The 11,577-nt window shown below is 42.0% G+C and overlaps 1 protein-coding gene across 10 annotated transcripts in view; it reads left to right on the forward strand.

Annotated features, from left to right (window-relative positions):
• Window positions 1–11,227, forward strand: part of KEL (Kell metallo-endopeptidase (Kell blood group)) — a 28,494-nt gene extending 17,267 nt beyond the window's left edge. For 7 of the 10 annotated variants that reach the window (XM_075034653.1, XM_075034650.1, XM_075034649.1 and 4 more), the window contains 4 exons: window positions 170–280; window positions 2,422–2,489; window positions 2,728–2,885; window positions 3,737–11,227. In XM_075034653.1, coding sequence (XP_074890754.1) covers window positions 170–280; window positions 2,422–2,489; window positions 2,728–2,885; window positions 3,737–4,072 — 673 coding nt within the window. In that variant the 3' untranslated portion in view covers window positions 4,073–11,227. The remainder of the gene's footprint in view (window positions 1–169; window positions 281–2,421; window positions 2,490–2,727; window positions 2,886–3,736) is intronic. The other 3 variants (XM_075034646.1, XM_075034647.1, XM_075034648.1) reach the window with 2 other exon arrangements.
• Window positions 11,228–11,577: the final 350 nt, after the last annotated feature.

Here is an 11,577-nt window from a genome sequence, read left to right on the forward strand (position 1 = left end):
GGTTTTTTTCAAACACCTTTAACTCTAGATAATGTGAATTTCATCATTTGCTGCTGCTGTATGAACAGTTGTACTGAGCAGACCATTTTTGCAAGCCCAGTGGAGGAAGGGAGCAAGGTATGAGATAAGGACTTCATACATTCTCTCATTTCTCCTTTCCTGCTTCTAGCTGGCATGTGTCCCCCTGGACTGTGCATTCATACTACTCAATAAGGCACCACATGGTGGTCTTTCCTGCTGGAATGTTCCGCAGTCCTTTTTTCCACATGGAGTTTCCCAGGTATGGAGGGGTTGCAAAGGTGGAAGCTGAATGTAGTCCCTTGGCTGCACCATGTTTCCAGGAAGAATCTTAACGGGTCTGTCTTTAACCTCTTTCTTACTACATCCCAGAAAGACACAGTAAAGGGGGGAAAAATAGCTTTTTCTAAAGCCAGATGGATACTGCCTTATGAATTCTGAAAGAGTGTGATCATTGACTCTGCTGGAGCAAAATCAGAATCTAGGTGAAACTAAGATAAGCCAAGTATATTACTCCAGAGCAAAGAGGCAGAAGTCTCATGTAGGTTAACTGCAAAGAAGACATTGTGCCTTTGCCTCTCATTTTCTAGATTCCAAGAATTCCTGAAATCTAACCCATAGAAATCTAACCCAGAGAAAATAGAAGCCTCACAGAGTGACATTTTGTCAGAAGTCTTCTTCAAATAGATTAAACACAGTTCTCTTCCTTTTTTAAAGAAACCTTCTCTAATAAGCAAATACATTTTTAATTCTGAGTCTTCCCCTGCAATGACATGTCCGTAGACCGTACTCTTACAGTTGGGTTCTTCCATCGTATGGAACAGATCTGCAATATTTTTCTGATATTAAAAGCACTTAGAACAGTTGACTATAAAAAAACTATTTTATGTCCTTTTTTGCATGATAATGGATAGATAATTCTCCTAATCCCATTGTACTGAAAGGTAACCTCACACTATGCAAGAGGCTGAAGTTTGAAATAAACATGTCTCAGTTAAAAGTAATTATTTTCTCCATGGTCGTCTTCTACCACTAGTTGTATGACATCTTCTAGTGCTTGCAGTATTTAATGAATTCATTATACTGTGAAGAACAGGACACCTCAAAAGAATAATAGAAAAAAAATATTTTTTCCAGTGGTATGGACTGTCACTTACCATATTCTTCCTCTCTGAAAAAGTGTCTACAGCTTCTTATTCCTTTTGTGTTCAGTGTTAGTAAAATACATTTTTCTCACTGTCATCCCAGCTGACTAGACTGGTAAGTCAAACTTGATCAGCTTCTGGTGAGTTGGCACAATAGCATTTTCTTGGATGATTCTCCAAAGTTTAAACTTTACTGACAAAAGCCAATTCCGATGACTGTGAGGATAATTTTTAAAATGAGAAGTCAGCAAAGCAGTACAATTGTTATAGAATCACAGAATCATGGAATGGTTTGGGTTGGAAGGGACCTTTAAAGATATCTAGTCCAACCCCACTGCCATGGGCAGGGACATCTTTCACTAGATGAGGTTGCTGAAAGCCCCATCCAACCTGACCTTGAACACTTCCAATGATGGGGCATCCACAACTTCTCTGGGCAGGAACTATAAGTTACCAGCTACAGAGCTTCTGAAAGAGCAGTTCTAAGAGAAGACGCGTTGTTCTGTTCTTGTCACTTACTACTGAGTTCCCAGTGATGTAATGATGATCTACTACAACCATTTCATGCTTCAGCAGTGTTAATCACTGCATGTAAAGAATGAATGAGCCCATCATTTCGTATTATGGAAATGCATTTTGAGTGTACTCTTACTTGTGGGACTGTTTGTAAATTCATTGCATAGAATCATAGAAATTCTGATTGGAAAGAACTGCTGGAGGTCTCTAGTACAACCTCTTGCTTGTAGCGAGATTACCAATGCTAGACCCGAGTAACTGTAGTCAAACCTTTATGATTTTAATTTGCCTTGCCAGTTTTACGTATCATTTTTCACTAGACAACTGTTGCAAGGTCACTTCTCCTACCATCCAGCTTTAGTATGATTACTGTTGCAGTTACTGTTTGTGCAGCAGTTCAGCCAGTAGTGGGTAAATAAGGACATATCTCAACAACAATACATATCACTAGAATTAATAAAGGCAGAATCTCATTCACAGACTCTTCATGATTATGATGGCTTATTAGCTACAAGTACTTTAATGCAAACCCATAGTACAATTTTAAGCATTGTTAGAGTAATTTACAGTTGTATTTGCATTTTTACAGAGTGTACCACATCTGAGAGATGTACTTCTCTGTGCTCTCACAGTAGAATGCTCCTGAGCAGCTCACAGTTGTGCTCAGTGGCTATAAAGAATGCTCACCTGCTCTCTTCTTTTTTTTTTTTTCAAAAGCATTCTTTTCATGTTTATTTTTCAGTGCTGTGAACTTTGGAGCCATTGGGGTCTTCATGGCGCATGAACTTCTTCATGCATTCTATGATTATGGTGGGTACCAGCTGTGGTGTCTTTGTTTACTCTTCTAGGTCCCCACTGGTACTTTCCCTCAGGGTATCTTAAATCCCGGTCCCTATATCAGCGTATACATATATTATTAGGGTAGATGAAGCTAAGGAAAACTCATTCCAGGCCATGCTGACTACTAAGAAGACTCAGTTATTAATGTGAGGAATACAGGTGAATGCCAGAAATACCTTTACTTTCTAGGATTTTTTTTTTCCCACAGTGCTGCCTGGAGGTTGTCCTACATGCAACAGGAGTGCACTACAGAAATCTATAGACTGCTTGGTTGAACAGTATGAAAGCTATGGCTTTAAGGTCAACGGTACTTTTACACTGTTGGAGAATACAGCTGACACTGGAGGGCTCGCCATTGCTTACCAGGTATTGTAGTCTACTTACTTCTCTAATGTCATAGTTTCACCACACAACTCAACCGCCATGTTACAAGATTGCTCTGCTGCATCCCTCTACTACATGCTGCTCCAGTTCCATATTTCTTGCACACCTCTGCCAGTGCATCATGTGCCCTGCATGTCCTCTGCTATTCCAGATGTAGGTTCCTCACAAAGCTTTGCTCATAACCTCACTACTTTCATGTAAGATGACTTCTTCCCTTCACCAGTTCTGGGGTGGGCCTTTCTTTACTTCCGCATTTACATCATGCATAAAAAGGCATGTTATTGTTTGTATGTTTATGTTACACCTGAGGAACTAAGCTGAGACATGGACCAGAATTCTGTGTGATGGTAAAATGACTCCATAATGATGTTTTCAGCAATACTTTAGTCTAGAGAGAATTTTTTATTTCCTCATGCAGTAGTTCAGCAGTTTAATTAATTACTGAGTGCAGGATGCTCTGAGATCTCTAGGGCTCAGATGGTGCACGAAGAATGTTGGGAGGTAGAAAGTCTTTTAATTTTTATTCAAATATTGGTGACTTTCTTTGAAAGTATTTTCATTCTTTCATAGTGCAGTCACCACATCTTCTCTTACGATGATGTGAATGTGGTAGTGTCTGAAATGGGAAGCAAAGGAGTTAGGATGTTATTCTCCCGTCTTAAAGCTGTTAGGGGCATGGCTAGCAGCAGGGAGCCTCAGAGCGAGGAGAGAGAGATACAAACTTGCTAATTTATTAAATATATATGAGATTGATGTATTTCATTGACAGAAGACATAGTTTTGGGACACTATCCGTAGGGGGATTTACTATTACTAATCTTCTCTCTCCACAGGCCTATAAGAATTGGCTGAAAAAGCACAAAGAAGAGAAGGATTTTCCTAAGACTGGACTTTCACACGACCAGCTTTTCTACCTCAGTTTTGCTCATGTAATGAATTCTAGGCTACTCATGTGTCTCTCTCCATTGTCTTCCACATTATTACAGTTTTTCTTTCTCAGTATTCAATCACTTTTCCCCCTCTTCACAGAACTGGGAATGACCAATGTTTCTGGGAGATCCAGAACCTTATTTAGAAAGCTAAAATTCACATACAGGGCCCCTAACCTATTATGGATCTCAAAGCTAACAAAAGGCCTGTCTGCAAAAATATCTTTTACAAAGCTTTGAAATCTACCAAAATTAAGTTGTAGCAGACAAGTTGTGTCAGGGAAAGCATGCTTCATTGACAGCTTCTGAGTACTTTTTTGCTGTTGTGAGAAATCTTACACATGGAAAGTGGAATTTTACTGGAAAAGGCATGTATCTCTCCATCCCTTCCTTCATCCACCTCTCTGTCATGTTGAATAACTAGATGTCATGTCATTCTGAGTGACCGACAGTGCAAAAAAGAGTTTAGAATGTTATTTAGAGATAAAGAACTAAAAGTACATGCATACATAGTTTGAGATTTCTGTGGGAACCTGGTTTAAGGATTTGTGCATTGTTGTGCAGTTGAGTTCCTCATGATAGATCATTGGATTTCTGTGCTCAGAAAAGTCACACCCTTAGAAGTCACTGTAATTGTGCAAAGGGAGAAGTTTTGTGCATGTATTGACATTAGGTCAGAGCAGCATGTAGAAAAGCAGTTCTGAAATCACAGATTATTGGGTCTTGGTGGCAAGATTTGCATTTCAGAGGCTATCTGGCAGCTACTGCATCATTTGTCAATGAATAAAGACTGAAATCGGAAGAGTGAAGACTTGGATTGCCAGTTTAACACCAGTAAGGTCACATAACCTTCCCTCCAATCTCTTGAGCAGTAATGGGATGTTGTGTAAGTGCTCTCCTTTCTTGATAAGCACACATTGCTTTTGCTTAAGAAGCTGAATCTACACACTGATGCTACATCTATACCATTATTTTAGATGGAGTCCAAGGTTGTATGCACCTAAACTCCAAGGTGTTCTAAATTCCCTGTGTTCTGGACTATGCGGTATAGAAAAAGAGCAGATAGCTTGTTATATGTGGAAATTGGGACAGAGAAGTTTAGGGAAGGGCAAAACAGAAATTGTGGTGGTGAAGGGAAAGATCTGAACATTGTTGGCACCCATGTAAGTGTGTTTCCTTGTTTACTCCAGCAGCCTCAGTCCTGTGTGCAGAGGCATGAGGAGCCTTAAGTCTTGTTCACCTGAGGACTTTCAGCCAAACTGACCTATCTGTTTTGCTTCCTTTCAGGCAATGTGTGGACATCAGGATCCTGAGAAACTACAGTCTTCCCTGAACACAGATCCACACAGTCCCTTGCCACTTCGTGTCTGTGGGCCTGTCAGCAATAGCCAGGACTTTGCCAAGCACTTCCACTGTTCCAGTGGATCCCCAATGAACCCAGACAACAAGTGCCACATCTGGTAATCTGCATGGAAAAGGAGGAAGAGAGAGATGACCCCAGGGAGAGGAAGGCCTGACCCATGAAAGTATGACCATCTTCTCAGGGCCCCCAGGGTGACATGGTGCTCTTATTCACTCCTCTACGTTCCTTTTCTTGTTATCCTTTCCCCAGCGGTTGATGGTAGCAAAATTCTTAAACTGAGCTCGTAAGGAAAGAGGCTCTCCTCCTACCCCTCTCAGGACTCTGTCCCAGATGTGACAACTCTGGACTTCAGCAAGTCCCAAGGTAGCAAGATAACTAGCTAGTCTCTAGTAGGCAACAACTTCTGAGGAGTTGTAAACAGGACTGTTGCATTATTAGTCCCTCTGTTCAGTGCATTTCTCTGTCTACTCCAGCAGCCTCGCAGTCATGTTGAATGGACAGGGCAATAAGGTGGAGTTCTAAGACTTGTTCATGTAAGATTGGCTCTTAGGAGAATCCTATGGATTACTATGCAAACTGGACATGTAAGTTTCTAGAGAGGGAAGAATCCTCTTCTCTTCTTGTGCCAATAAATAGAGATAGGTACTAGGAAAGACTCAGTGGCTCCAGCTTCTAGGCTGAATGACAAGTCACCTAATAATGAAGGTTATTGAAGGCCTTGCCTGTTCTGGCTTTTTTATCAGCAAAACTCCTAAGGGACGAAAGAGGAAAGAAGAAAGCATCCCCATTGGTGGGAGGGGGATTGGGAGCTGAGAACAGATTCTCTTTCTTCTTTCTTTTCCAGCAAGATTGTCTTTTTCTAGTCTCTATTTAGGGTTGAGGATATAGTTGAGGGTGGAGTATGGGACAGTTACAAGGGTTTCTAGAAGTCTCTGAAGACTGAACAATTAGAATTCCAAGAACTTCTCTGGATCCTGAATCTAGTTCTCTCATCCCTACATTTGTAAATATTTCTCATCCCAACAGAGGAACAGAGCTGCTGTAGGATTTTACTTTCTACTTGAAATTGAATTTTAGGTATTAATTTACTTTAGAGGAAGAAGAGAATAAGAAGTAATATATTTTAGGGTAGCAGGAGAAGTTCTTAAAGCACATTCTTAAGAGCAACCTAATAATTACATCAATTTCAGGTTCTGATAATTAGAAAATTTATACCAATGTTCCAAAATTTACCAAAGTTAATAAGTATACAAAATACTCCTACCTTTTGCATACTCTTCAAACTGTTCTTGATTATGGGAGCATTTTTATTTTACTTATTATATTGGCTGCCTGGGGATTGGTTGTGGAATAGGTGATGGCAAGTGGAAACATCCCTTATCAATCTAAGCATTGTAAAAATTGTGAAAATCCTAATAACTGTGTTAATTCTTTCCAAGTACTGACCAGTACAGCAAAACATTTCCCAATAACAGACTGTTCAGAGATTTTGTTTTCATTAATTAACTAAAATACTAATAAAGTGTTTGCTTCAGAGAAAAAAAATTACTTTGATTGCAAACTCTTTATTACCAGGCCTGTTTCTTTCGTCTGTATTTGTACTGTCCACAGCGTGACTGGAGTTCCTAGCTGAACTTCACAAGTAATAAATAATATACCTCAAAATAATTTATTTACCCATCATAAAAAAATAACAAAATTGGGCTTGTGCTTATCTTTACCATTTAAACAGTGTATACTCTTCCTCCATTTGTTTAATCAATTTTGTCCGAGCAGCGTGTCCAGACTGTCTTTCTTTTAGATGCTAATAGCAATTAACATTGTACCAGACCTTGTGTGTAATACAGAAGTGATTTCAATGTACTGAAACTACTTGGCTTCTTTGTTTATAATGTATAGAATAAGCAAAAGGTATTGACAATCTGCCTTTTGAGGAGCCTTTACCTTTTATTGTATCTATCTTGTTAAGTGTATGGGGGGACAGTTCCCTGGAATATGCAATTTTTTCTTGTTCTTACAAGGTATGATGAATTTATGAAAACTCTGTTTAACAGAATTACCCTTGAAGTTGGTGAGTTGAATCAATTCTTATTACTGATTATGATGTTTTTACACAAAGAACATATGGGAAGTGCAAGAAGGGGGGTCTGGCTTAGAAAAAAATTGCATGAGTCTTGGACTGAGAATTGATTGTGTTTCTCAAGGAGAGAACGAAACTCTTTCAGTATGTGCACAAGGTCCCTGCCCTTGTCCTCAGTGTTGCAAGTTCCCTGGGATGTGGTTGGTGAAGAGAAGCCATCCTGCCCAGTAGGTGATCATGAAACACAGGTAGATGTTCAAACTGTTATGATTGATGACCATAGAAATGATTTAATGCTTTATGTCACACATAAAAAAACGAGCACAACACTGCCAGTGTTCAGGGAAAGAGCCAGATCCAACAGCAGATCCTTCACCGATGAATTCCTCAGTCCCGGTGAGTCCTCCTGCTGCACCATGTTGATCACCTCCATTCCTTCCCCTGTTGATGAGGCCACAAATATTTCCTCCATTTGCTCCCAGCCTGTAACGGGGGGTGGGTGGGAACAACAAAAGCTTTCTTCTTGTCCTCTTCTTTCATACTTGGATCCTTTTCACCTCTGCTTCCCTCTCTCTTTTCTCTCCCTGCTTTCTAAACTTTCAACTCCAGTTCACCCTTACTGCGTGTCCATTTTCTCCTTCATACTAAGCAGCTTTTCATTCATGCCCCTTCCCACTCTCTGCTTCCCTTGTCCTATTCTTGTTTCTACTCTTCCTCATTCAGTGTATACTCCTCTATGCTCACCCTCCCCATAGCATCCTCATAATTCCCAAGAGTGTTTTCTTGATGTGTATGGATGCCAGTGTGCAAACCTGCCCTAAACTTCTCCCCTTTGCCCTGCTAAGTGCATGCAATTGCAGCAGTGTGGTAAGTGGTCATCCAGGAAGGGGAGACCATCCTTATTGCTATTTTACAAGGGGAACTGAGGTACAGAGAAGCAGGGCATTGGAAGAACTGGGGACTGGAATCTGGACTCCTGTGGTTTGACACTTGCAGGATTTTTTTCTTTTCCCTGCTTTTCTCAACACAATCTTTCCCATTCTCTTGTTACAAATGTGTCTTCTTCCATTGATTTTCTCTTCCCTCATTTTCTCCCTCATGCATTTGGCCAATTCCCCACTTACTTCTAAACACACTTCCTCCCTGACCGTTGCCTATCTTGCTTTCTCTCTTCCCATGCTGGCTCTACTTCTCAGACTTATTCTCCCCGAATTGCTGCACTTGGGTTGTTTCCTGGGTATGCTGTGTGCTGTGACAATATCTCATTTTTCCTCTTCAATTATATTGCTGCATGACAGACAGGAGAAAAGTGTCCAGTAGAGCAAAGAGACAGAAGGAGGGAAGAGGAAAGAGAAGCATGTCTCAGACACTCCCCAGGAAACAGTACTTGAATGGCCAGCATGTCACAAGCTCTAATTTTTTTTTTTTAATTTTTTTTTTAAAGAGGGACCTATTGTCAGGTTGAGAGGAACTGATCACTTCAGAAAAGGTTGCAGATCTTAAAGTGAGCCACAGCTCCAAAGACAGCAGATCAGGGTCAGAAGCCATTGTCTTTTCCAGTGCACAGCCAGTCAGTTTTTTTCAGGAATTGGGGGCAGTGGTTACTGACTTGCCACAGGGCAATTGAAGTCATTTTAGATATTGCTCTCTCAAGCAGTATTTTGATTTTTGGAGGGAGTTGTGTGTTAGGAACACTTGCTTCTTATTGCAGGTAGGATCTTTTAAGAATTTATCTTCTCCTTAGAAAGTTTTAACTCTTGCCTCTAAGATTCTTACAGATTTTCTGGCTTCCTGATTCCACCAGGAAGCTTGGCTTGGAACAAAGTGCCTGCTTCCTTATGGATCTTTTGAGAAACCACCAGTTTCTGGGCAAAGAACTTTACTGTTAGCCTACATCCCATCAAGTAATAGTAGGAGAGGTGGCATGAGAAAGACTGCAACCACAGTGGCAAATGTGACTGTCTCTCAGAACATTGTACAAGGCAAGTACAGAGCACAATGAAATATATAAGCGCATTGCTTATATGAATAAGAGAGTTCTTGCCTGAAAAAGGCCTTTTGAAATCTTTTATTTTGGAAATCACTTTCTCCTCACTCTCCTTCCTCTGTGTCTTCTTCCTTTTCTCCTTTCCTGTACTTTTCCATTACAAGAGTCATCCCAGATTCATTCTTCCGTCTTTTCAGGGCCATGACTGCAGTAATAGGCTTTAATGGCCCTAACCAGCCTCAGCTGGAGCCTTCACCCCCATCCTCTGCCCATGGGTCCAGGAGCTTCATGTAAGCTCAGGCCTGGATCCCCAGTCTCTAGTTGTGGTCTATTGCAAGTATATGCCTCGCTCCAGCTCCAGCTCCATCACAGCTGTGCCTGGCCATGGACCCTGTTATTCTGGATCTTGACCTACAAATTTCCTGTTATGATATATGATCCCTTCCAAGTGACCAGCTTGGCCCTGGGTGCTGCCCCCAGGATTCTGAATGAAGCCCCCTGCCCTCCTGGCTGCCCAGCCTCTGGTGCTCCCCAGGCGTGGCCTGGACCTTTCTTTTCAAGCCCACTGAGCCTCCAAAGCTCCCCATGGGCAACCCGATCCACACCCCAACCCCCTTCCCCAGGCTTTAAGCTCCCCTGGAGATGCCCATTTCCCAGTTTCTCATCCCTTTCCTGGCTCTTTGCCTTTGGAAATTGCCCTGCAGCATCCCATAGTGATTAAATTACTCTACAGCATGTCCATTCGGAACCCAGATCTCCGTAGGGTGTGAGGGGGGCCTGCTGCCAGGGCCATGAGTGATCAAAGAGGCTTTAATGGCCCAGAGCAGCCTCCTCCCACATCCTCTGCCCCATTTCAGTGTAGGGCTGGGCAGTCACTGGGCTGTGTCTGACCCTGGTTACTGTTGCTGCATCTGATCCTGACACTGGCTGGCATTCCTCCTTGAACTTGGACCTGTCTCATCATCACGGACTTCCCTGGTGATCTCTTGTCTGACCATGACTACCATCCCCAGGGCCGTCCTGCTTGTCCTGCTCGGGGCTGTGGGGACCAGGCCCTGGCAAGCGAGGCCCCTGCCCTGCTGGCCTTGTTATCACACTCAATTGCTGGCTCCCTCTTCCTTAGGGACCATCTGACCCCCATTGCCCCTTGACGCGTATCTTTTCATTCCTCTTTTGCTTTTGTCTTTGCCAAACCAAGCTTCTGTGTCCATACCGCATCTCATTTATTTGCTCTCTGAGCCTCCTCTTTCTCATCCTCTCGCTTCAACTCATCCTCTCACCTGCTGACAGGCTGTTTCCCTCTTGCTGTCCAGTCTTGGCTGTGTGAATCATGGTCTGGCGCTTCAGTGGTGTGAAGTCATTAGAGAAGACTCGGCAGTAAGTGGCCGGGGGCACAGCCACCAGGTAGATGGTAAATGCCAGGGAAACTGTCAGGGTTGGATTACCGCCCATCCAGTTCTCCTGTCCAGCCCAAGACACTTTTGGTCCTCACCCCTTTTCAGCTGACGGAGTCAGGATTTCCCTGGCACCACAGTCTTACTCGGGGCACACTGTGACATCACTGGGCTCATCTGAAATACAAAGTCATCTGCTGTTAGGCAGAAACACTGTGGACTTCGCGTCATATGTAGCTAACAACACCCTAAAGCATGAAAAGAAAAGAGTGCGGAAGATTTTGGGAATCAATGAGAGTATGTCTCTGCTCAAAGTTAAAAAGAAATAGAATGAAAGGGATAGGATCATAACAATAGGACACCATCTGATGTGAAAAATCACACTTAATCCTGGACATTTCTGTAGTTCCCTCTTACAAGTAGTGCTCACAAGTAACTGACTGAAACTGGACAAAAAGTTTTTATAAGATCGGTGCAAGTGGAGGGGAAAGGAAAATGTAATGACTTTCTCACTTCAGTCCTTAACCAATTATTAGTATTTTGTGCTGTTTGGCTCACACAGCCTCTGTGAATAGAAATAAATTTTAAAAAAACAACAGTAGAATGACAAGCATGTGTTTTTAAATGTCCTCTAGATGGTGATCTAACAACATCAATGCAGAAACAGCTCATCTTACACAGCACCTATTCTACGGCGCGGGGCGGGGGGGGGCGGGGAGTCTTGTTAACGCTTGCCATGCACTTTGCCAGACCAAATTGCTGACTCTAATTGAGTCTCTTTCCAGACTACATTTTAGGACTTTGATGATGACTTTCCACTGTGTTTTCTAATTATTTTCAAACTCACATTTAACTCCAACTATCATTTGCTGTACCAAATATCTTCCACACTTCCTGAATTTACATAAAGTTTTATGTTAC

Source organism: Buteo buteo, chromosome 8, assembly GCF_964188355.1.
Source record: "Buteo buteo chromosome 8, bButBut1.hap1.1, whole genome shotgun sequence".
NCBI classification, from domain to species: Eukaryota; Metazoa; Chordata; class Aves; order Accipitriformes; family Accipitridae; genus Buteo; species Buteo buteo.